Source organism: Nomascus leucogenys, chromosome 13, assembly GCF_006542625.1.
Source record: "Nomascus leucogenys isolate Asia chromosome 13, Asia_NLE_v1, whole genome shotgun sequence".
NCBI classification, from domain to species: Eukaryota; Metazoa; Chordata; class Mammalia; order Primates; family Hylobatidae; genus Nomascus; species Nomascus leucogenys.
In genome coordinates this window covers 31,015,538-31,041,616 of record NC_044393.1, presented here as the reverse complement: position 1 = coordinate 31,041,616, position 26,079 = coordinate 31,015,538, and the positions used below count along the sequence as shown (strand labels likewise).

Here is a 26,079-nt window from a genome sequence, read left to right as displayed (position 1 = left end):
CCAACCTCCCATCTCATCCTGTGACCTAGAATGCCTAACCTCCTAGGAATGCAGCCCAGTAGTTCTCAGCCTTATTTTAACCAGCCACTATTCAAGATGGAGTCGCTCTGGTTCAAATGCCTCTGACAATTTGGGTAAGAAAGAAAAAAGTAGTCATTTTACAAGTGTATTCCTCCCTTGGCACAACTGCATAGTCATACCAGCATCCTCCCCACTTTTCTTCCCACATCAACCAGAAAGACAGAAAATCTAGTGAGGACACTTCTTGGTCCCACTCCTGCTGAAGGTGAGCACACGCTCTTGAGGGTGGGTAAGCCAGCCCTTCATGCATCCTTCCCCTCTGTTTTAGACAACTAGTGTTTTGGTTGCCTGTTGTGCTTTCTACCAGCAATGGGGTTCTCTGCCATTGTTGGACATTATGAGCTGAAGAGTTTGTTTCTTGGTCTGAAGAAATGACAGTCGGCCTCCAAACCCATCTGACATCTTCTGCTCTGTGCTTTTATGGCACTCTGAGCAAAGCCCACTCCAGAGTTAGTGTCTCTTCCTGTCCAGACCCATTTGTAGCCCTCCAGGGCTACCAGCATCAGTCTCAGCTGTCCGCTGTGTTTCAGGGCCTTCCCACAGGGACTGTGTTTCATGGCCATTGGCAGTCTCTGTCTCTCTTGCTGACAAACAGAATGGTTCTTCCTGGCATAATCTGCCTGAGGGAGTACAAAAGGAACATGTCTAGATTCAGCCCATCTCCACACTTTGCAGGTCCCCACTAGTTACTCATTTTATGAAACCACGTGGCCACCTCATGGGAGCACATGGGGATCTCTGCTTGTCAATTCCAGTCAGCTTCTGAACCTGGGAGTTCTTCTGAGGGGCATTGACTTGTTCAGCTTTAATGCACCCCTCAAATCTCCACAGGGCCGTGCTCCACGGGGCATGCCTTCAACAGGCCAGGTTTCCCTGGCCCTCTTGCCTGAGTGCATGGCCAGGCCATTGACCACTGCCTGTGAGTCAGTAAAATCCCAAACACAGGAGCTTCCACCACTGTTCAATTCTTCCATCACTGTTAGAAAAACAGCATGCAAGGCCGGGTGTGGTGGCTCACGCCTGTAATCCCAGCACTTTGGGATGCCAGGGTGGGCGGATCACCTGAGGTCAGGAGTTCGAGACCAGCCTGAGTAATTGTGATGAAGCCCCATCTCTACTAAAAATACAAAAATTAGCCAGGCATGGTGGCATGTGCCTGTAATCCCAGCTACTCGGGAGGCTGAGACAAGAAAATCTCTTGAACCCAGGAGGCAGAGGTTGCAGTGAGCCGAGATTGCACCATTGCCATCCAGCCTGGGCAACGAGAGTGAAAACTCTGTCTCAAAAAAAAGCAAAACAGCATACAAATGCAGTTCAGCCCACTGAGGCTGATCAGTTTCTACCTTCTTTGCTCCAAGTAGCAGCCCTCCAAACAGAATATTGTCCATTCACTTTGAAACTATAAACCCAGCATTTCCTTGTTGGTCACTTGATGGCTGTTCACAGCACACTGTCCAAGTGTCGATAGAACCCAGCAGCACCTCACACAGTTCCAGAATCAGTCCTGGGGTAAAGAGGCTCGCAGCTTGTGAGTATCTCTTGCTTGCATTCCCCAGGTAGCAAGATGCTGAGTAAACCATTTCCATTTTATTGTATTTATTTTTTGGGATTTTATTTTTTGAGACAAGGTCTTGCTCTGTGGCCCAGGCCAGAGTGCAGTGGCACCATCTCAGGTCATTGCAACCTCTGCTTCCTGGGTTCAAGTGATTCTCTTGCCTCAGCCTCCTGAGTAACTGGGATTACAGGTGGCCGCCACCACGCCTGGCTGATTTTTTTTTTGTTGTTGTTGTTGTTTAGAGACAGAGCCTTGCTCTGTCGCCCAGGCTGGAGTGCAGTGGCGCGATCTTGGCTCACTGCAAGCTCCGCCTCCCGAGTTCATGCCATTCTCCTGCCTCAGCCTCCCGAGTACTTGGGACTACAGGTGCCCGCCACCGCACCCTGCTATTTTTTTGTATTTTTAGTAGAGACAGGGTTTCACCGTGTTAGCCAGGATGGTCTCAATCTCCTGACCTCATGATCTGCCTGCCTCAGCCTCCCAAAGTGCTGGGATTACAGGCGTGAGCCACCATGCCCAGCCTAGTTTTTGTATTTTTAGTAGAGACGGGATTTCACCATGTTGGCCAGGCTGATCTTGAACTCCTGATCTCAGGTGATCCACCTGCCTTGGCCTCCCAAAGTGCTGGTATTACAGGGTGAGTCATTGCTCCTGGCCACCCATTTCCATTTTATTATGGAATTCTTCTGGCCTCTGTAGGCCCCATTAGAGCATTTCTCTGATATCACCTAAGACATCTGGGTATTTCAGGTTTCAAGATAATTTTATGTCCTTCAGTCATAGGGGTAGCTTCAGTTAATGTCCCATAACAAGGTGGTAAATGCCCCTCAAGGGGACATTCCCTAGTCCAAAGTCCCAGTAGTTGTTGCAGGGAGGCGCTCACAGGCTTTTGTCGTAAGCCCCAGGAAACACTCCACAGAGGGCTATCTGGTGGAGAATTTGTCCCTGCCAGCGCTCTAGCTTCTACTCTGCACTGTGTGGGCCTGGGCAATCTTACTGGTTCCCATTTAGCATGTCCAGTTCATATAACTTGAAGGGCGATTTACATACTTCTGTTTTACAGCAGTAGGAAGGGGAGACATTCCCTAATTAGATACAGTGTTCATTCCCATGATACAATCAGATAAAAGCAACCACTTCACATGAAATATGTTCAAATACATAACTGTACATTTTGGCATGAACACATTGCTTGATAAGGTCAAGCCTTCACTGGTCTATTTCTTTCTTTCTTTCTTTTTTTTTTTTTTTAGACGGAGTCTCACTCTGTCACCCAGGCTGGAGTGCAGTGGTGCAATCTTGGCTCTGTACAACCTCTGTCTCCCAGGTTCAAGCGATTCTCCTGCCTCAGCCTCCTGAGTAGCTGGGACTACAGGCGTGTGCTACCACACCTGGCTAATTTTTGTATTTTTAGTAGAGATGGGGTTTCACCATGTTGGCCGGGCTGGTCTCGAACTCCTGACCTCAGGTGATCTGCCCACCTCCTGACCTCAAGTAATCCTCCTGACCTCAAGTGATCTTCCTGACCTCAAGTGATCCACTCACCTCAGCCTTTCAAAGTGCTGGGATTACAGGCGTGAGCCACCCTGCCCGGTCAGGTCTTTCTATTTCTTTGGGCCATTTAGATCTCAAGGATGTTTAAAGGTCCTGAAACAAAATGTCAAGAGGCTTGTTCCTATTTTCTCCTATTTATTTGTTCAACCTACAGACCCGGAGAACATTTCCAACTTGGTGGGGAAAATAAACGAGTAATATTTAATTACCTTCATGAAAGAGTAACTTTAAAACGTTGGCTTACCTTTACTGAGCCTGGGCCAGGTGCACCAAATGCAGCCTCTCATCTGATCCCACCACAGCCCTAGGAGGTGCAGGTGCTGCCATCATGCAGGTGAGGAAACCAAGTCCTCCCTGAGATGGCATTTCCTTAGGGCTGTCTTCCCTTTTCCTAGCTGTCACCTATCATCCCATTCTGCACAGTCTTTGGCCCTGACAGAAGTGGCAGGGTTGGAAGAGACGAGAGGGCAACTGAGAATATTCATCACAACCTGCCCAGAGCCATGGGCTGAGGATAGGAGAGAGGAGAACCGTGTCCAGACACGTTTCCCTTGCTCTTCTGCAGAGATGGTGATAGCAGCTGAATTTTCACAGTGGCGTGGGTTATCCTTCAGCCCAGGGTCAGACCAGGCCCACCGGATTTGGAAAGGGCCCTGGAGGAGGAGGCACAGTGCCTGGGTTCTAGTTCCAGCCCTACTGGTAAATAGGACATAACTCCAGGCAAATGATTATCCCCTGGGCCCCTGTAGGATGAGGTAATATCACCTGCTCTACCAGGGCTCAAAGATTGGGGAGATCAAGTAGGAGGGTGTGTGCCATGCCATGTTGGGAAGCTGGAGTGGCAGGGACTCTTGATGGCCAGATAGCTGGCTTAGCCCACTTGGGTGCAGGGAAGCAACCCCTAGAGGGTAGCATCAAAGCCTGTGTGAATGCTCAAGGGCGGCCTCCTGCGAGGCCAGGCCTGCCCCCGGAGCTGTTGGCTGTAGGGTTTGGTGTGTGGGACCCTAATTCCCCACTGCTCCTTGTCCACTTTGATTTCATCCTTCGGTTCTGTTCCCCCCTCTATCCCAGAGCACTAGAGCAGTTGCTAGAAAGTGCTGTTTCTCAGTTTTCAGCCTCAGGCTCCACTCTGCTCACCCTCTGTGGGCAGTTTTTCCTATGAAAGAAGCTTTGCGAACAACCTCTGTTCTGTCTCCTCTGTCCCATCACGTCGCGAGGAGGCTGGCTGGCTACTTCGTGGGATAAGCCTGTTGCTTCTCGCTTCTGGAGCCTCATATCAGCTTTTACGTGGGGCCCTTTTTCTTTTGGCCACTGTTGATGATCCAGTAGAAACCCGCTTGGAGGAGTCTGCTATGGTTTTCTGGCGTGCGCATGTGTGTGCGTGTGCGTGACGCTCCGCCAGCTTTTGTCCCTCCTCCTCGGTGGCCCTCTGTTCTGCTGCAGGTGCCCCCTCCCTGAGCTGTTTTTGCTTGGGCTCTTCTCCCTCTCATCGCCTCCCACAGGAACCATGGCTGTGAGGTGGTGAAGGTGGTGTTTTTAAGCCACCGGTTCAAGAAGATTGGGTGTTTCCTGACTGTCACCAAAGACGGAATCCTGCAGTTCTGGTCTGAGTCCTTCTCGCTGATCAGCTCCTTTAGGGTGAGTGGGGCCCGTACACATGGTGCACACATGGGTCATTGGAGAGCCTCTGCCTTAGCACCCCGATGGTGAAGGTGACCTGGAGCCAGGCAGATTCATGGTCTAAGCAGCCTGGACTCACAGTCACATCACCTGGGTCCTGACTTGGCTTCACTGTGGGAGCCACACATTTCCCTTCTGCTAAGCGGGATTCCACCTGGATGTCCATTCCATGCGGGCGTCTCACAGACCCCTCAAACCCATTAGCCCAAACAGGTGTCCCTTTAGCTGTCCCTGCCCACCAGGTTTCCTTCTCTTGCACCCCATCTCAGTGAATGGCATCGTCATCCCCAAGACTCCTGTGCTAGGGGTCAGCTGCTCCCACGCTGTCCCCACATCCTACTGATTCGGGCCTTTTGCCTGGTCCAGGCAAGAAATCATAGTGGTTATGAGCATGGGCTCTGGAGCCCAACTCCCAGGGTTAGAGTCCTGACTGTACCACCTGCAAGCTCTGCGACCCGGACAAGGTACTATATACTCCCCGTGCCTCAGTTTCCCCATCTGTCAAATGGGGCTAGTTACAGTGCTTCTTCACAGTCCTTTTGGGAACACGTGATGACATAATACATGTGTAGTGCTTGGGGCAAGGCAGGGCATGCAGCAAGTCCCCGCTGGATATATTGTCTTTGTGCTGCCAGCTCCTGGCGGAGAGTAGTAAGTGAGAAGACGCTCAGGAGAACCCGCTGTGTACTTGGTCGCCAGGCCAGTCCAGAATCCTCCAGCAGACGAGGAAAGCACTGCTCTCCAGGGCTCTACAGAAAGGTTGATTGAGAACACAGCCCCCAGATGAAGGGCTTTCTGAGCCTGTGTAACAGCAGAGTGATTCACAGTTGCATCAGGGCTCATCCTTTGAGGAAGAAGAGGCCTGGGTGGAACTAGGGTCTGTGGGGGTCCTGTGGCTCTCCTGGGTGCACCAAGGGGGAGTCACGATCACCATCCTGAGGCTGTGGCTTCCATAGCCCTCCACCTTCCCTTTCTGTGTGTGGACTGGGGCAGGGTGTGTTGCAGCCAGAGCTCCTGCTTGTGGCTGCTACATGGTCACCAAAGCACCTCCAAAGGCTGAAGGGGACAGAGGAAGGCTCTCTGGGAAGGCCCAGCAGACCTGGATTCTTCCTGGAGGGGCTGCTTTGGCAGGAGTAGGCCTCCCAGGACCACACACCCACTGTCATGCAGATGGAAAGACCTCAAGTTTGAGGCGGGGCCTGAGCTCCACTCAAGAGCTATGTGATCTTGGGTGCAGGTCACTGAAACTCCCTAGGGCTCTTGTTTTTTCTGAACAGTGCGGGGGGTGAGAGTTACCAAGCTGCTGGTGTGTGTGGGTTAGACCCCAGCCCTGGGCAGGAGAGAGGGGCTCAGGAGGGTTCTGGTCCATTGTCTTCACCGCCAGAACCACCTGGGGAGCCCAAGAGCACAGTCCTCTGTGCTCTTGGTGCTCTCTGAGTTCTGATGGAACAGGCTCCTCTCTGCCCCTGCCTTCCCTATTCCTTCTGATTATCCATCTAGAGGAATTGGTTTACGCTCCTCCCTGCTCCTTCCTCCCAGCTTTTCAGATCGTACTTCTTTCTGCTTTCTTCAGTTCAGAACCTGTGGTGTCATTCAAAGAGTAAAATACAGCGCCAGGCGTGGAGGCTCACGCCTGTAATCCCACCACTTTGGGAGGCCGAGGCAGGCAGATCACTTGAGGTCAGGAGTTCGAGACCAGACTGGCCACCATGGTGAAATCCCATCTCTACTAAAATACAAAAATTATCCAGGCGTAGTGGCGCACACTTGTAATCCCAGCTACTCAGGAGGCTGAGGCACGAGAATCACTTGAACCCGGGAGGCACAGGTTCCAGTGAGCCGAGATCGTGCCACTGTGCTCTAGCCTGGGCGACAGAGCGAGACTCCGTCTCAAAAAAAAGAGAGTAAAATACAGATTCCTTAGGTGGCCACACCTACCTCGTCTCCGGTTCCTCTCCAACTCTAAGCCGAGTGGGCTGGCCTCCCTCTTCCCCAGGACACAGCAGCTCATTTCTGCTGACCTGGCTCTACTCGTGGCTTTCCCTGCCTGGAGTGCCAGCTCACATTCTCTCTGTGTACATGCTACACAAGTGCAGGAGGCACCAGTGCTGAGCTCCTACTGAGTGCTGGGCACCACCCTCAATGCTTTAACTTTCATTATTCCATTCATTCCTTGCAACTTTGCAGAACAAATCCTCGGTTTGTAAGCCACTTTGACCAGGTGACACCTGCAGATGGAAAACAGGATTCAGACCTATGGAGGGGCAGACAGAGGAAGTCAGTCTTCCTTCCCTCAGTTCCTACTTCCTCTCCCTGCAGGCAAATGCTATGACCAGTTTTGGGGTGCTCTTCCGTGGCTATCCTCTCTACATACCCCCCTTTTCTTTTGTTTTTTTTGAGACCGTGTCTTGCTCTGTCACCCAGGCTGGAGTGCAGTGGTGCAATCACGGCTCACTGCAGCCTCAACCTCCTGGGGTCAAGGGATCTTCCCACCTCAGCTTCCCAAGTAGCTGGGACTACAGGCATGCGCCACCATGTCCAGCTAATTTTTTCTTTTTTGAGACGGAGTCTTGCTCTGTCACCCAGGCTGGAGTGCAGTGGTGTGATCTCAGCTCACTGCAGCCTCTGCCTCCCGGGTTCAAGTGATTCTTCTGCCTCAGCCTCCTGAGTAGCTGGGATTACAGGCGAGCACCACCATGCCCAGCTAACTTTTGTATTTTTAGTAGAGACGGAGTTTCAATATTGGCCAGGCTGGTCTTGAACTCCTGACCTAGTGATCTGCCCACCTCGGCCTCCCAAAGTGCTGGGATTACAGGTGTGAGCCACTGCGCCTGGCCTTTTTTGTTAATTTTGTAGAGATAGGGGTCTCCCTATGTTGCCCAGGCTGGTCTCGAACTCCTGGGCTCAAGTGATCCTCCCACCTTGGCCTCTGAAAGTGCTGAGATTTCAGGCATGAGCCCCTGTGCCCTTTTCTTTTTAAATGCGATAATGGAAGCATATTATAATGTTGCTTTTTACCTTGGTTTGTCACTTAATCATATCTCTTGGCAGCTCTTTATTGGCATGGGCGCAGTTCCTTTGTTCTTAATGTCTGGGTGGTGTCCATGGTGTGGGTTGATATCAGCTGTGCTTTCCACGTGGCTTCTGGCCTGTTGCTCTAACAGCAGCTGAGCGTCCCCTTTGAGTAGATGCAAACACACCCAGAGAAGTATCTTGGAAACAGATCCCTGGATCATGAGCTATGCATATTCAAGACTTTGGTTGTTGTTGTTTTTTTTTTGCGGGGGGAGAGGGGGACAGAGTCTCACTCTTGCCCAGGCTTGAGTGCACTGGTGTGTTCACGGCTCCCTGCAGCCAAGACTTTGATAGAACTGTGAGATTGCTCCAGAAAGGGGTTGTAAAGAAGGTGTTCTTTAAGCCCATTTTACAGATGTGGACACTGAGACCCAGGGAGGCTAGGGAGTTTATCCAAGGCCCCCATCACTAGTCTTAGTGGTAGTGCTAGGCTCCATGCCAGGTCTGTGGTGGCTCCAGGCCTTGTGTGGCAGGAGAGGTTCACCGGGAGCTGCACTGGCCTGAGTATGCGTCCCAGCCCATCTCCTCTGCTCTTCCTCTGGCCAGCTTAACCAGACCCAGCAGCTCCACAGCCAGCCGATGTGGGTCATTGACCTGGTATGTCTGCACAATATGAACCTTGTTGCAGTTGCGTCTACCAAGCAAAAGATAGGTGAGTCCCTGGGGGCTCCCCAGCCCTGCTCTCAGCCACTGGGAGCCATGCATTTGTGCCTGGGAGAAGTCTGTTGGCTGAGCAACTGTGAACATGGATCAGAGCCCCCGGGAGGACTGCCAGGTGGAGAGGCCTTAGTGCCAAGTAGGCAGGGGGTGGTCAGTGAATGCTCGAATGAATACAGTGATGTTGAACAGACCCAAATTTACAAGCCAGAGGCCATACTGGTCTATCTCCAGTCCTGATTCTACCTCCTGCCTCTTGCTACTCCTAGTCCAGGCCCCCTTCACTCTCACTTAAATAACCTCTCCTGGCCGGGTGTGGTGGCTCACTCCTGTAATAACAGCACTTTGGGAGGCTGAGGCAGGCAGATCACCTGAGGTCAGGAGTTCAAGACCAGCCTGGCCAACATGGTGAAACCCCGCCTCTACTAAAAATATAAAAGTTACCCGGGAGTGGTGGCACATGCCTGTAATCCCAGCTACTCAGGAGGCTGAGGCAGGAGAACCGCTTGAACCTGGAGATGAAGGTTGCAGTAAGCCGAGATCACGCCACTGCACTCCAGTGTGGGCAACAGAGAGAGACTCAGTCTTTAAAAAAAAAAAAAAAAAAAAAGCCTCTCCTGCATGCCGTGCTTCCCTGATGCCCCCAAAGGCAGGATGTGCATTTACAGTGCCCTCTGCAGAAAGCCTTCACCCTACCCCAGTGTTCTTAGGATGGAGGTGGGATCCTCAGTGTGGTCTGTGAGGCCTTCAGAGGTCTGAGCTCTGCTGCCTCCAGTAGTCTCCACCTGTCCCCTCCCTGTGGTGCTAAGGCCACTGTGGCCTCCTCTGGCAGGTGCTGTGGCCTCGGTCTCTGTGCTCTGCCATCCCTCCTGCCCCTCTCTCTGCCCCAACAGCCTCTGCTTTTCTTTTGGCTCTCATCTCAGAAGTTACTTCCTCCAGGAAGCACTCCCTGACCCTCTAGTCCAAGATCCTGTGTTAAAAAGACCCCATGAGATTGTACCTCTTACCTTCAAGGTCCCCCTTTCATCTCACATGTATCAGTGTGCTTCTGTTTAGCACATGTCTCCTCCTCCAGACTGGAAGCTCCATGAGGTCAGGGACTGCATCTGTTCTGCTCAACTCAGTGTCTCAGTACCTGGTACCTTCTGGATGCTCGATAACTATTGAATGGATGGATGACGGATGAGGCCTCTGACTGAGCAGACCTGTAAGGTGGTCAGGAAGAGGAAATTAGTACACGAAATGACAGCTGGCGATGTGAGGCTGAATGGGAGGAGAGAGCGGCTGTTCTGGAACAATCAGAGACTTTGGAATAAAAAGGACCTGGGTTCAGAGCCTGGTCCCACTGCTCTGTAGATGTCTGCCTTTGAGCAATTACTTTACCTCCCAGTGCCTCGCTTTACCCAGAGGTAAAATGGGGCCAATGATACATGACTCCAGAGTGAGTGTGGCTTAGTAGTTAGGTGTGTGAAGCTGCTGGCATAGTGCCTGGCACATAGTGGGCAGTTAATCAACACTGACATCATTATGAGGCTAAATTGTGTGATACAGAGAAAGTGGCCAGGGCTAGAGAAATCTATCTGTGACCCGCCTGGGCTTTCCACTGCAACACCTGTTTCCTGGGGACCCAGTGCTGTCCCAGGCATTCTCGCCCTTTATCCTCAGACAGCCCTGAAAATTTGGTGTTAGAACCCCATTTATTTTTTATTTTTTTGAGACAGTCTCACTCTGTCGCCCAGGCTGGAGTGCAGTGGCACAATCTCAGCTCACTGCAACCTCTGCCTCCCGGGTTTAAGTGATTCTCCTGCCTCAGCCTCCTGAGTAGCTGAACTAGCGATTCATTTATTTTGGTTGAAAAAAAAATATTGAATTCTGGTTCAATGATGGGCTGGACCTGGTTTGCTGGGCCCGTGTTTGTTGGCTCATCAGGTGTCTGGGATTACAGGCGCGTGCCACCACACCCGGCTAATTTTTGTATTTTTAGTAGAGATGGGGTTTCACCATGTTGGCCAGGCTGGTCTCCATCCCCTGACCTCAGGTGATCCACCCGCCTCAGCCTCCCACAGTGCTGGGATTACAGGTGTGAGCCATTGCAGCCAGCCTAGAACCCCATTTTAGAGATAATTATGTCATCACTGCTGTCCTGATGGAGCAGCTGTCACCTGCTCGGAGGCACTCAGACGAGGCCAGAAGCAGGGGTGGAAGTGGCATCAGTGTGATCCCCGGCCTTTGTGGCCCCAGCCTAGTCCAGCCAGCGCTCCTCTTGTGACCTACAGCCCTCTGGGATGGCCCGCCACGTAGAGAGGCAGAGGAGGGCGAGAGGCTGCCGTTCAGATGCGGGAGACAGCACAACGGTGAGGCTGTTGCTCATCAGAGGCTGGAAGTGAGGCTGGATCTGTTGGAAGGAGTCAGATTTTTTTTTTTTTTTAAATTTAGACAGGGTCTTGCTCTGTCACCCAGGCTGTAGTACAGTGGTACAATCACTACTCACTGCAGTCTCAAACTCCTGGGCTCAAGCAATCCTCTTGCCTTAGCCTCCCTAAGTGCTGGGATCACAGGCGTGAGGCACCACACCCAGCCTGGGATTTTATTCCAGCTGCAGTTGGAAGCCTTTGGTGGTTTTCAGTGGGGTTCCCGGTGGGAGGGTTTACTCTGTGAACAGCTGTCTGTGGTTGCCATGGGGGAAAAAGGGCTGAAGGGGCCAGAGATTCTTTGGGATAGCAATGAGGCTGCTCACCGTGACTGAAGACCTCCCAGGCATGGCTGTGGGCTCCATGTGGACTTCTGTCTTTCCCCCAGATTTCTTTGATATTAGTGACCACAAATGTGTCCAGGCCTTCACCTTTATTGATCTGGACAGCTGTGCCCTGGTCATGGACTACTGGTGAGTCTCCACTGGGTGTTCCTCACATGAACCAGGAGGCCCAGGCCTCCTGCAGCAGCCGCATCACTGACTAGGGTTGGGGCCCCCAGAAAGCCTCCTTGGAAAGATCTGGAAATATCTCCCCACTGGCTCCAAGGCCCCAGTGTCTTCCTCCCCCACAGGCTGCTTCTCTCTCAGGGTTACCCCTCATGGTCACTCAGAGCTTGGAGTCATTGTCACTTCCCCACCCAAGACAGCCACCAAATCCCAGCAGAGGCTTGTCTGGCTGGGGACGTCACAGTCTATTGCGAGGGGTGACTTAACAAACGGCAGCTGGAGGACTAGGGATTCATTTGTTTTCATTGAAAAAAAATTGAATTCTGGTTCAGTGATGGGCTGGACGTGGTCTGCTGGGCCCGTGTTTGTTAGCTCTTCAGGTGTCTCGGCAAGGCCGGAAAGTCTTGTTGAAACTGCCCTTGCTTCCAAGGAGGAGGGAAGCTGTTGGGGGGCCAGGGAGGGAGTGGAGTCTCCACAGCCTCTTTTTTTTTTTTCTTTTTTTATGACTCAGAGTCTTACTCTGTGTCCCAGGCTGGAGTGCAGTGGCACCATCTCAGCTCACTGCAGCCTCCGCCTCCCAGGTTCAAGTGATTCTCCTGCCTCAGCCTCCCAAGTAGCTGGGATTACAGGTGCCCGCCACCACGCTTGGCTAATTTTTGTATTTTTAGTACAGATGAGGTTTCACCATGTTGGCCAGGCTGGTCTCGAACTCCTGACCTCAGGTGATTAACTCACCTTGGCCTCCCAGAGTGCTGGGATTACAGGCGTGAGCCACCGCGCCTGGCCCACACAGCCTCTTCTATCTCCATCTTTCCGCAGGTCTGACTATCACAGAGGTGTGTTCTGCTATGGGGACGCCAAAGGCAACGTCATTGTCTTCACCTCCGAAAACATGACCAGTGGGCTGTTCAACCCCTGTATCCTCCCCAGGGCCTCCAAGTGGGGTAGCTAAGATGCTGGGGAAGGGGGCAGAGGCCTGGGCATGGCCTAGATGTGCGTGCTGAGCCCATCCTGGTCCCCGAGCCCCCCACTCCCTGCCTGTGCTCTGGAGTCTCTGGGAAGGCGTCTGCTTCTAAGCGCGGGGTGCATGCCACTCAGCTCAGCACAGAGGGAGAGGCGATGGGGGGCAGCAGAAGACCACGAGGGCTGGGGAGAGGGGTGGCCTCTCTGAGGATGGGAGGCTGTGCGGGTGCGGTCTGGGGGTGCAGGACGCTTCTCACCCCAGCATGATGCCAGTGGTGGGACCCTGCGGAAGTCCTTCATCTACTCTGATCCTGGGTGAGAGCACGATGCTAACTTCCTCGGATGGTGGTGAGGAGGCATATGCTCTCCTTGGCTCTAGTGCTGCCTTTGGGTGGGCAGGGGCTGTCCTGGATGTGGGCTCTGTGGAGCCTGGGCATGGCCTGGCTGGCGTGGGTGAGTGGGCACAGCTGTGTCTGGAGCACCCCTTGCTGAGCGCTTTGCATGCATCACCTCCCATAATCCGCCCCTACTGTCAGGAGGGAGGAGCCGCTGCTGCAGCCCGTAATAAGAGGCAGAAAGGGTGAGGTCACCTGTACACGCCCCTGCCCGGTGAGCAGGGGCTAAGATCTGAAGTCCGGCCACCTGCCCTGGAGTCTGTGCTTTTAGCCTTTTGCTGGGCTGCATCCCACACTGATTAAACACAGGAGGAAGTCACTGAAGCTGTCCTGCGTAGGTCGCTAGATCCCCAGACAATATGGCTCAGGGCTGCCTAGGGAACTCATCTGAACTGGAGCCTCTCTAGAATCCAGCCTTCCACGCACAGTGCTGGCTCTCCAGCTTGCCTCACATCCACCAGGAGGCCCAGGCCACCAGGGGCCCCATGCAGGGCCACCGACCCCTCTTCCAGCCAGAGTTACTAAGCAGGACACTCCAGGGGTTCCCAGGCCTTGGTAACAGGACCCTGGCAGCGTCCCCTGCTGGCAGAGCAGGGACAGATCCTGTCCTGGACACAGCAGTGGGCTGGCACCCTGCTTGCCTCATTGGCCTCGGGTGCCTGCCCTGCCCTGAGCCGACCACTCAGCTGCTTGAGCCTAGTCACTCTGTGCCACCCTGGGAACTGGCATGGGAGGTTGTGGTGGTCTTTGGGCCACATGGTGAATGGGATATCGAAGGAGGCAGATGACACTGGTTGGGCAGGAGTCCTTCCATGCCAACAGCTGATTGAAGGCTAGGGACAAACATGAAGATGAGGTGGGCCCAGTGTGTGGACTTGGGAGGAGATGGACAGACCCAGGTATGCACCCCAGCTCTGTGTGACCTGGAGCCAGTTGCTTAACCTCTCTGTGCCTCAGTTCCCTTATTCAAATAGGGATGGCCCTACTTCCCTGATAGCTTTGGTATAAGAAACGTGGAACGTTAGGCACCTAGTAAGTGCACAGTGACTATGCTATGACTTCCTCCCTGCCCTCCCTCACAGCCTAGTAGGAGAGACAGGCAGGTAAACTGATGATTAAACCATAGTGCATCATAAAGCTGACTCCTGCCTGTGCCCGTGCACGACCAGCCCCACTCTGGCAGTCTTGGGCAACTTTCCACCCCTCCCTGGGACTTACTTTGCAAGCTTCCTCCTGCCCTTGCAAGATGGGGCTGGTGACTTTGCAGCAGTACAATGCTTGGCATCAGCCCCCAGATCCATCCTTGCTGTCTCTTCTCTCCTCCATCCCTGGGAGGGAACCTGAGCCTAGACTGCCCCAGCATTTGTGACCCGCCTCCTTAAACTGCTCTGACGGAGGACCCATGTTTGTCCCTGACGGTGCTGGCTCTACTCGTCTGTGTCAGATTGGCTTTGCTTTCCCTGAAGATCCATCAACTGCTGGCCTTGAATGGTTTTGGCAGCCGGGAGATGGTAAGCCCCATGAGGGCTGCAGCTGGCGAGTCTGAATTCCTCCAGGCAGGCTTGTTGTATTTTATTTAAGATGTTTTTTTTTTTTTTTTACATTTTTGAGACAAGGTCATACTCTGTTGCCCAGGCTGGAGTGTAGTGGTATGATCATGGCTCACTACAGCTTTAATCTCTTGGGCTCAAGTGATCCTCCCACCTTAGCCTCCCAAGTAGCTGGGACCACAGGCATGCCACCACCACTTCTGGCTAATTTTTAATTTTTTTTATTTTTTATTTTTTTGTAGAGATAGGTTCTCACTGTGTTGTCCAGGCTGGTATCTTTTTTTTTTTTCTTTTGAGGCAGAGACTCGCTCTGTCGCCCAGGCTGGAGTGCAATGGTACGATCTCGGCTCACTGCCACCTCCGCCTTTCGGGTTCAGGTGATTCTCCCGCCTCAGCCTCCTGAGTATCTGTGATTACAGGCACACACCACCATTCCCGGCTAATTTTTGTATTTTTGTAAAGACAGGGTTTCACTATGGTGGCCAGGCTGGTCTTGAACTCCTGACCTCAGGTGATCTGCCCGTCTCGCCCTCACAAAGTGCTAAGATTACAGGCGTGAGCCACCATGCCCGGCCCAGGCTGGTCTCTTAACTCCTGGCCTCAAGTGACCTTCCCACCTTGGCCTCCTAAAGTGCTGGGATTACAGGTGTGAGCCACTGCACCTGGCCCAGACATGCTTATTTTATGATGCATGCCTGAAACTTCTACTTTTTGGAACCAGTGCTTTCTGGACAAGGGGTGCATATAGTTTGAGGCATGATGGCAAACTCCCAAGTGATTACTTTTCAGAATAAAAAGAGCCTAGAGTCTCAATTCCTTCTCCACTCCAGCAAAGATGGAGCTCCCTAATGAAGAATCAGCTTGTTTAGACTGCAGCACCTAGGAAGCGTGAGGTGCCCTGAAATCTGGTTCTAGTTCTGCCATGCACTGGCGGGCACTCTGGGATGCAGCAATGATCTGCCTGAGTCTTTTTCCTGGGGTGGGGGCACTCCGCTGAGTTCACCAGGACACAGTGAGGCGCCAGTGAGGGTTTGGGTGGAAAAGCCTTTTGAGAAGCACAGGAGTTGCAAGCCAACTCAAGATGTCTTCTGAGGCTTTGCTTGCCGAGCAAAGGGGGAAAGCTGCTGATGTGGACCTTGGTTTTTTCCCCTATCAGATCACTGGATCAAAGTTTCCTTGCAGAAACTCTTAAATGAGAAGTCTGCTTTGCATAGAAGCTACCGGCTGAAGGTGAGTTGTTTCTTTCCTTGGCCTGTTACAATGGTAATTATCTGTACACACGCACCACTCAGAATAAATGCAAAAAGTGGATTTACTCCCTGGGTTCAGTCTTAGCCCTTGGGGTTTGGTCTCTGGAAACAGGTTGCGGTAACTGTTGGATCCCGTCAGCTCTATCTGCAGACCACATCTCAGTGTGGCCATGCCCCTCTCACTACCGCCATTGCTAAGCCCTGGTCCTGGCCGACACCGCCTTGCTCCTGGATGGCTGCAGTGGCCTCTAGCTGGGTTCCCCACTTCCTTTCTTCATGCAGCACTGTCTCCATTCAGGGCCAGAGGAATGGTGAGTTAGAAATACAGTTGAGTCACCCCGATAGCTTCTCATCATATTTGGAACAAAATCTCAAGTCTTTACCATGGCCGTCAGGACGTGAGGTGATCTGGCTCCTGCTTGCAAGCTCTGGGCTTGTTTTCAACCTTCCTTCTCCCCATCTGCTCTCCTGCAGAGGCGCAGGCTCCTCTGCTGTTCCCTGAATGCACTCAGCCCCTTCCTGCCTCTGTGCCTCGGCATGTGCTGCGCCTTCAGGCTGCGGGGCTCTCCCACAAGGTACCTGTATTCCTCCTATCTACTTCCCGTGGTCCCAAGCAGCCATCCTAGGACAGCCCTGTGCCCACCTCTGCTTTCATCCCTTCACCCGCAGTGTTTACCAGCTCCCAGCTATGTGTGGTCCGACCATTGATTCCTCATGCTGTCACCTTCATGAGATCGACAGCTCCTCGAGGGCAGGGACTTCATGCTCTTGGTTGTCTCCAGTGCCTAAAATAGTACCCTGCACTTGGCGGGCTCCCAGTACATTTGCTGCACAAATGAACGAATGAATGACACACTCAGGGCGGTCTGGGTGGTCCAACAGGCCTGCACTGACTTTTTTTTTTCGTTGAGTCAGGGCCTTACTCTGTTGCCCTGGCTGGCATGCAGTGGTGCGATCATGGCTCACTGCAGCCTTGACCCCCCAGGCTTAGGTGATCCTCCCACCTCAGGCCCTTGAGTAGCTGGGACTACAAACACCACACCCAGCTAATTTTTTTATTCCTTTTTTGAGACGGGCCCTCACTGTGTTCCCCAGGCTGGTCTACCTACCTTGGCCTCCCAAAGTGCTGTTTACAGGCATGAGACACTGCAGCTGCTCTTCTGTCTTCTGTGGGAAGCTCATCTTGGGCTTGGTTTTCCCTCCAGGTCTCACTCAGTGTCTTGGATTCGGTGCCTTCATTGCGACAGATGCTTGGTGACAGTGTGTGTAAAATCCAGCTCAGGGTCTTGCATGTAGAAAGCACCGAAGAAATATTTGATGAGCCAGTCTCTCCAACCCGCCTTTTCCATTCTTGTCCCGGAGAGGAAAATCTCTAGATTGAGAGGCCAAGCACTGGTCCAGGTCACAGAGTTGGCGCCAGAGAATTCAGAGCCCAGCCAGCCCCTTCAACTGCGTGTCATCTTTTGTGGCTCAAGTTGCAGCGAAATGCACATTCTCATGCCCTCTGTGCTTCCGTGAGCACTCCATGCTGTGACAAACATGGAGGGTGGCAGTGGACTGGGAGCACAGCCCATCTGTAGAGGGGGCTCTCTGTGGATAACTAGACTCTGGCCTGGACAGACTTGAATTCATCCTTTTTCTCCTCGTGGGAGATGATTAGTATGGGCCTGACCTTCCCCATCCTCTAACTTACAAGATTTCAAATGAAAGCAGGCTTGTGTGCTTTTAAGCATTTTCAGTGACAAGTGATGGCCAGTGCTGGTCATAGGACCTGGGCTAGGATTGCGGGGCCACATCACTTTGTGATCACTACGAGAAGGGCATTAGACTCCGTGATCTCTGGGCGCCTCCAGTCCCGACACCTGGTCATGTTCTGGGGGCTGGGCCTGGAAAGTTGTCCTTGGGTGGAGTCTCCCACCATTGCTACTGTCTTCCCAGGCTCTCCATCCCAACTGGTGTCAGCAGGTCAAGTTCATCCCCCAGATGAACGTGGTGGTCTCCTGTTCGGCCATCGAGAAGTCCTCTCTGGTGCTGACGATATTGCCAGCCAAAGCCTCTGAGAAACCCAGGTAAGAAGTGCTGCTCTCCTGGCTAAGGTGGTGGGGCTGGAAGGGAGGGGGGTGGTGAGTGGACTGTGGGGGCTGACAGTGGCAGATGGTGGTTGGTGTATGGACTCTGGAGTTTAGTTTTTCCAGCATCGCCACCAGCAGCACGGTGAGAACACAGTAGCTTCTTTTATCTCCCAATCTGTATGCAAAACTCAGCATAGAAGCCAGCACAGAGTGAGTGGCAGTCAGTGAAATGTTTTCTGAATGAAGGGATGACTGTGAGTTACTTTCTCCTCTGTCACCCTCAGTTCCCTCATCTGTGAAAGGGTGTGAAAACACGTACCTCACTTCCTCAAGGGTTGCGTGAGGGAATCCTCTGTGGTATGTGTTCAGTAACTGGCAGCATTGGTTCTTTGTGGATGGTTACAATCTGTTTCCTTCAGTCTGGATTCCTCTACCCTAGAGTGAAGTTTTTTCTTTTCTTTTGAAAAACTAGTTAATCACCGGGTGTGGTGGCTCACGCCTGTAATCCCAGCATTTTGGGAGGCCAAGGCGGGCGGATCACGAGGTCAGGAGATCGAGACCATCCTGGCTAACACGGCGAAACCCCATCTCTACTAAAAATACACACACACACAAAAATTAGCTGGGCGTGGTGGTGGGCACCTGTAGTCCCAGCTACTTGGGAGGCTGAGGCAGGAGAATGGCGTGAACCTGGGAGGCGGAGCTTGCAGTGAGCTGAGATTGCGTCACTGCACTCCAGCCTGGGGGATAGACCGAGACTCCGTCTCAAAAAAAAAAAAAAAGAAAAACCAGTTAATCACACAAGTATGTATTAAATGCATTGTCCATGTAAAAAATGAAAACATTATAAAGAAGGTTGGAGTCCTGAGGGGCCCCCTCCTTATTCAATCCCCATTCCCTGACCCAGTTATCAAAAGCCACCACTTCTGTTTTTTTTGTTTTTTGTTTTTCTTTTTGTGACAGAGTTTCACTCTTGTTGCCCAGGCTGGAGTGCAATGGTGCGATCTCGGCTCACCACAACCTCTGCCTCCTGGGTTCAAGCGATTCTCCTGCCTCAGCCTCCCGAGTAGCTGGGATTACAGGCATGCACCACCATGCTTGGCTAATTTTGTATTTTTAGTAGAGACGGAGTTTCTCCATGTTGGTCAGGCTGGTCTCCAACTCCTGACCTCAGGTGATCGGTCTGCCTTGGCCTCCCAAAGTGCTGGGATTACAGGCATGAGCCACCGCGCCTGGCCCACTTCTGTTCTTTCACTGTGTGGCTTCTACTGTGCAGTTTACTGTAGATAAACTGGTAGGTATGTTCTCTCGTGGAGTCTTCCTGCTGGGTTGCTCTTGCCCCTGCAGTTTTCCTCCAGCCCCTAGTCTTTGCCTGGAGCCTTTGGGGCTCTGACATTTTGCTCCTGCACAGGCTGAAGATTGAGCCTCAGGAGAGTCTTTTTGGGGGAACAGCAGGAGATTTAAGGCCTGTACCGGGGAGAGACTGGGTGAGGCCTGGGTGGGATTGGGGCAGAGACGGAGGGCCATTTAGACCCGTGTCTGTCCCTTTCTGTCCTGGTTGTTTTTCATTTTTTTTTTTTTTTTTTTTTTTTTTTTTTTTTTTTTTTTCTGTCCTGGGTGATGGCATTCTCATGCAAGTGTTCAATTCCTGCTCACTGAGTACTGATACAGGAAGCCTAATTTTTTTTTTAGACTCCCTTCCAATCCCCCCCCCCCCCCCCCCCCCCCCCCCCCCCCTTCAATCCTGAGATGATAAAGCTAATTTAGTCCAACTTCTCATTTTACAGATGGGAAACCTGAAGCTTAGGGAGGGGAAGTGACTGTCTTAGAGCAGACACTTGAGCTGGAGTTTTATCTTGGGCCTCATTATATGTCCAGTGCCTTTTTTTGTTTTGTTTTGTTTTTTGAGACGGAATCTTGCTGTGTCACCAGGCTGGAGTGCAGTGGCGCAATCTCGGCTCACTGTAACCTCCGCCTCCTGGGTTCAAGCAACTCTCCTGCCTCAGCCTCCCTAGTAGCTGGGACTACAGGCACGCGCCCCCGTGCTCAGCTAATTTTTGTATTTTTATTTTTTATTTTTTTATTTTATTTTTATTTTTTTATTTTTTTTGAGATGGAGTTTCACTGTGTTGCCAAGCTGGAGTGCAGTGGCACAATCTTGGCTCACTGCAACCTCCGCCTCACGGGTTCAAGCAATTCCCCTGCCTCAGCCTCCTGAGTAGCTGGGACTACAGGTGGGCGCCACCACACTCGGTTAATTTTTTTTTGTATTTTAGTAGAGACGGGGTTTCACCACGTTGGCCAGGATGGTCTTGATCTCCCAACCTTGTGATCCACCCACCGCAGCCTCCCAAAGTGCTGGGATTACAGGCGTGAGCCACCATGCCCGGCTTAATTTTTGTATTTTTAGTAGAGATGGGGTTTCACCATGTTGGCCAGGATGGTCTCGATCTCTTGACCTCGTGATCCGCCCACCTTGGCCCCCCAAAGTGCTGGGATTACAGGCATGAGCCACTGCGCCCGGCCGTCCAGTGCCTTTTTAACCAAACAGTGCACTATGTACATTTCTAGACAAGTCCTGGAGCTCCCTGCAGGCCGGAAAAAGGGACCTCCGGGAATGTCTGATGTGAAGGGGAAGTTTCGGTCTTGGGTTCAGTGCTTTGAATGGGGCCGTGTGGCAGGAGTTTGCTTGGAGCTGTTTGCTGAGGCTATCTGTCTGCATTGGTGATGGTATCACTTAGTGTATATTGGGGTGTCCAATCTTTTGGCTTCCCTGGGCCACATTGGAAGAAGAAGAATTGTCTTGAGTCACACATAAAATACACTAACACTAACAATAGCTGATGAGCTAAATAAAAATCACAAAAAAATCTCATAATGTTATAAGAAAGTTTATGAATTTGTGTTGGGCCACATTCAGAGCTGTCCTGGGTTGCATGAGGCCCATGGGCTGTGAGTTGGACAAGCTTGGTGTATAAGATATGTGTTTCATTCAGATCTTGTTTTATTGAGTCCTGATGGCAGGAGGATATCAGGGGGTCACCTCACCAGGGCCAGGAGGGCCTCCGTGGGCCGGGCCTGCTGCCTTCCTGACCTCATTGCCTCCACTTGCCCACTCAGCTCCACTGGCCTTCTTCAGGCTCAGGCGTGCTCCTGCCCCAGGGCCTTTGCACAGCTCCGCTGTCTGTGGTATGCTCTTGTTATTGATTGACTGATTGATTGATTGATTGAGACAGAGTCTTGCTGCAATGCCCAGGCTGGAGTGCGGTGGTGTGATTTCGGCTCACTGCAACCTCCACCTCCCTGGTTCAAGCGATTCTCCTGCCTCAGCCTCCCAAGTAGCTGGGATTACAGGCATGTGCCATCATGCCTGGCTAATATTTGTATTTTTAGTAGAGACGGGTTTCACCATGCTGGCCAGGATGGTCTTGATCTCTTGACCTCATGATTCGCCCGCCTCGGCCTCCCAAAGTGCTGGGATTACAGGCGTGAGCCACCGTACCTGGCCTTGTTTTTTAAATTAATTAATTTTAAATTAATATTTTCATTATAAAAAGTTTCAAACACACACAAAAATAGATAAAATAGTATAATTCTTTCATATCACCTAGTAGCTAGTCCACGTTAATATTTCTCTAAGTACCTCAGAGTATCTTCTTACAATATTTGGAACTAGATGTAAGCACGGTTCTGGGATGGTTTTGAGCAGAGAACTGGTATGGTCTGACTTATGTGTTGCAGGTGGAGTGTCCATGGGCAGGGGTGGCGGTGAGGACACCAGTGAGGAGGCCATTGCAATAGTTGAGGCTGCATAGGATGGTGGCCTGGAGCTGGGCTGTGTTGTGGGATGGAGGGATTGGAGATGTATTTTTGGGGTAGGGTAGAGAATATATTTACACACACAAACACAAAGACACGTGCTGCCTTCCTTCAGCCTGGGTGACAGAGCAAGACCCTGTCTTCAAAAAATCAAAAGGCTCCATTCATGTCAGATACGGTGGCTCCCTCCTGTAATCCTAGCACTTAGGGAGGCCAAGGCAGGAGGATCCCTTGAGGCCAGGAGTTCAAGACCAGCCTGGGCAACACAGCAAGATCCCATCTGTACAAAAAATTTAAAAATTAGCTGGAGTGGTGGCACACCCCATGCATTCTTGTCTGCATGCAGTGCAATGTGCAGGCCAGCAGGTGGCACCATTGACCACTTGCTGGTCTCCCGTTTTGGCAATGCCATCTTAGGGCATAGCCTCTGCGGGTGGGGCCTGGCACTGGCACCCCAACCTCTGCCTCTGGAGTCAACCTCAGCCTCCAAGGCAGTGTGGGTCTGAGGCTCTGGCTTCCCTGCAGCCAGCCTCACCTGAGTTCTCAGATGGTTCGAGCCAGGAGCAAATCTGATGGAGTGGGTGTGGTAGCAGGAGCCGGTGCTGAGTGTGTGGACTGACCCCCGGCATCTCCTCGACTGTCCCCTCTTCCTTCACTTCTGCCACCACCACCTAGTTGAAGCCACCATCATCTCCCACCTGAACTGCTTGCCCTGGCCCTCTTAGCAGCCTCACCGTATCCCCTCAGGCCACGTTCCCTGACCCACGGCCATCAATAAATCTGATCCAGCCAGGGCCCTGTATGGAGCCTTCAGCGGCTCCTGGCCAGGGCTGTGGATTGGGCCCTGCCCACCTCGCCCATGTCCTCTCATGCCCTCTCCTCCTGGCCCACCTGGTGCCCACCACACCGGCCTTACATAGGCTGCTCCCTCCAGCTGAAGCCTCACCCCTCCCCTGGGCTCCCCAGGGATGACTCCTTCTCACCCTTCAGGTCTCCGCTGCCCTGGACCCTCCTCAGAGAGGCTGGCAGAAGTGAGCTTCCTTCTGTTGTCCTCTGTCAAAGCCATGTGCTTACGTCCCTTGCAGGACTTGCAATGATTTGTAAATGTCCATCTCCCTTCTGTGTGTCCACTTCCTCCTGCTGTTTCCCTCTAGAAGGAAAACCCCCTATAGCAGAAGCCTCATGTCTGTGCCCCTGGTAATCCTGGCAGGAGTAGGAGCCAGGAAATCTTTGTTGATGAATACACGAATCTGCCTGAAATAATTTCTACTAACATTTTGGTGACCATTCTTCCAGAACATTTTTTGGCAGCACATATATGTGTGGAGGGAGGAATATCTGGTTTGGCAATAATTGAAATATGTGTACTGCCATCTGTTCTCTTTGAAGCTTTGATTTTTAGAGGAATCCTTGTGGCTCTGGACAGATGATTTAAAGAGGAGCAAGGCTGGAGATGAAGGAACTGGCTGGGAGGCTGATATGGTAAAGTCAGGGGCCTGGGCTAGCAGCAGCCATGGGAGCAGAGGGAAGTGGGCAAGGAGGACTTGGGGCCAGGCTGGATAATGGGAGCCATGGTGTTGTCCAGGTTGATGCCCAGGCACCTGGCTTAGGCCCCCCTGGGAGTGGTGGAGGAGCCAGGTCAGGGGTCACTTCAGTGGAGGGCATGCTGTGTCAGGGGGCTGGGGGCCCTACTACAGATGCCTTTGGATGGATTTTTTGTTGTTTTTTTTTTTCTGAGGCAGGGTGTCATTCTGTTACCCAGGCTGGAGCTCACTGTAACCTCAAACTCCCAGGCTCAAGCGATCCTCCTGCCTTACCTTCCTAAGTAGCTGGGACTGCAGGTGCACCACCATGCCCAGCTAATTTTTAATTTTTTTGTGCAGATGGGATCTTGCTGTGTTGCCCAGGCTGATCTTGAACTCCTGGCCTCAAGGGATCCTCCTGCCTTGACCTGCCAAAATGCTGGGATTACAGGCGTGAGCCACTGTGTCTGGCCTGAATAGAGTCTTTTTGTTTTTCTTCGTGGACAGGTTCTTGCTCTGTCCCCCAGGCTGGAGTGCAGTGGCATGATCACAGCTCACTGCAGCCTCAACCTCCTGGGTTCTAGCAATCCTCCCACCTCAGCCTTGCAAGTATTTGGGACTGCAGGTGCACCACCACGCCCAGCTAATTTTTAATTTTTTTTGTACAGATGGGATCTTGCTGTGTTGCCCAGGCTAGTCTTGAACTCCTGGCCTCAAAGGATCCTCCTGCCTCGACCTGCCAAAGTGCTAGGATTGCAGGTGTGAGCCACCACACCTGAATGGAGTTTTTTTTTGGTTTTTTTTTTTGAGGCGGTGGTGGGGTAGGGGTACTGAGTCTTTCTCTGTCGCCTAGGCTGGAGTGCAGTGGTGCAATCTTGGCTCACTGCAACCTCCACCTCCCAGGTCCAGGCGATTCTCCTGCCTCAGCTTCCCGAGTAGCTGGGATTACAGACACATACCACCATGCCTGGCTAATTTTTGTATTTTTAGTAGAGGTAAGGTTTTACCATGTTGGCCAGGCTGGTCTGGAACTCCTGACCTCAGGTGATCCGGAGACCTTTGGCCTCCCAAAGTGCTGGGATTATAGGCGTGAGCTACTGTGCCCGGCCAGAATGGAGTTTTGAAGAGTCTAGTAGAAGGAGCTGGCGGGGCAGGATGTTGTGGATGAGAGGCATGGGCATAGGCACAGAGCATCTGGGGCTCTTAGGCCTGTGAGGGCTACAGGGCCCTGGCCTTCCTGGAACTCCTGTCTGGGCCTCTCCAGCCCTCTGAGCCTCACCTGGCCCTAATGAGCCTTTCCTCTCCTTGATCGCTGCTTACTGAGCTTCCTGCCACCTCCTGCCATGTCTACCCTAGGTCTGAATCCTGACCCCTGTATGGGAGGAGTAATATTTTTTCTTCACCCATTGTAAGGTTTATGGCTGAGACCCTGATGACCAAGGCAGATGAATAAGAGAAAAGCATATGCACATTTAAGTTTCATGACATGGGAGCCTTCAGGAAAAAACCCAAAGAGACAGGGACGCCTCTGTATTTTCATGTGAAGTTTGAGGAAGAATGGACAGTCATGCAGGACGATTGGACTAGTACCATCTGATGGCAGTAAACTGTTTGTCCAGATCCCCCTCTGTGTCCCCGTGTCTTCAGAAATAAGGACATTGGGGCCAGGTTGGGTGGCTCATGCCTGTAATCCCAGTACTTTGGGAGGCCATGGTGGGTGGCTCACCTGAGGTCAGGAGTTCCAGACCAGCCTGGCCAACGTGGTGAAAGCCCATCTCTTCTAAAAATACAAAAATTAGCCAGGCGTGGTGGTGTGTACCTGTAATCCCAGCTACTCGGGAGGCTGAGGCAGGAAAATCACTTGAACCTGGGAGGTGGAGGTTGCAGTGAGCCAAGATGGCACCACTGCACTCCAGCCTGGGCGACAGAGTGAGACTCCATCTCAAACAAACAAACAAACAAACAAACAAATGGACATTCCTTTCCCCCAGGTATAGGTATAGAGTGGGCACTATGGAATCAATGTTCTATGACCTGCTTCAGGGAGAAGGCTAGGGGAAGACAAGTGCGGCCTTCCTTCTGCTTCTGCTGTTGTCTCAAATGCCAAGGTGCCATATTTTGGGGTAGCATGTCCTAAACCCCATAACCCCCATCGTTTGCAACCTGTGTGACCTTGGGGGAGCTCCTTGACTTTTCCTTTTGGTGTCTCTATCCCTAGCGCAGGGCAGTTCTATTCTTGGGCATTGTATGAGATGTCCAGATGATGCAGGAGACAGCAGCCCGCATGGGGACCACATGTAGCCAGGGTGGGGCACCCGGGAGCTTCCTTTCTGTCCCTCCCTTGGAGTCCCGCTTTTTTCTTGATTTGTATCATGGATGGGAAGATGCCTGTCCCAGTACAGTTGATGTGAAAATCAAATTTGCCCTTGGAATGAGGCCAAGTGCTTTACAAATGTCAGGAGTCGCTCCTGCCTGGGAGCTGTCTCTACCTGGAAGGTGGCATCTGCCCTGTGGGCTGTTGGTTTGGGGCCAGGACTGGGCCGCTGCTTTGCCTGTGGTGCTGAGCCCTGACTTGGCTGCAGGGTGAACCCTGGGTGGTCTCTGGGGCTGCTCCTCTCCTAGGATGGAGAGGTAGTGACTCCTCCCTAGGCCTCCTGGGAGGCTCTGCCTCTAGCTCCTCCCACCCCAGGCTCAGTCTCAGAGGCTCCCTTGGGGCCACTGCTCCCAGCCCTGCAGCCCTCACTCCTTTGATATTGTAGGTTGTCAGTGCTGCATTTAAGGAAAGGGATTCTTTGCTTTGATTACTGCCCAGACAGGAACTTCCTGGGTAAGTCACCTTCATGTCACCCAGAAGTTGCTGGGGGAGGGCTGCTGGGGATGGGGGGACCTCCAGAGCTCAGGAGAGGGCTGCACAGCTTCTGGCCTCTGTCTGGCTTCCTCTCCTGCTGCTCTTGTCCCCACTTCTGGGCACCACCTTCACCAGTG

At 52.3% G+C, this 26,079-nt stretch overlaps 1 protein-coding gene across 1 annotated transcript in view; it reads left to right on the top strand.

The window, feature by feature from the left end:
• Window positions 1-26,079, top strand: part of EFCAB8 (EF-hand calcium binding domain 8) — a 107,854-nt gene that overhangs the window by 26,992 nt on the left and 54,783 nt on the right. The window contains exons 6-12 of the mRNA XM_030825422.1: window positions 4,693-4,828; window positions 8,492-8,597; window positions 11,402-11,486; window positions 12,342-12,466; window positions 15,587-15,660; window positions 17,619-17,749; window positions 25,854-25,921. Coding sequence (XP_030681282.1) covers window positions 4,693-4,828; window positions 8,492-8,597; window positions 11,402-11,486; window positions 12,342-12,466; window positions 15,587-15,660; window positions 17,619-17,749; window positions 25,854-25,921 — 725 coding nt within the window. The remainder of the gene's footprint in view (window positions 1-4,692; window positions 4,829-8,491; window positions 8,598-11,401; window positions 11,487-12,341; window positions 12,467-15,586; window positions 15,661-17,618; window positions 17,750-25,853; window positions 25,922-26,079) is intronic.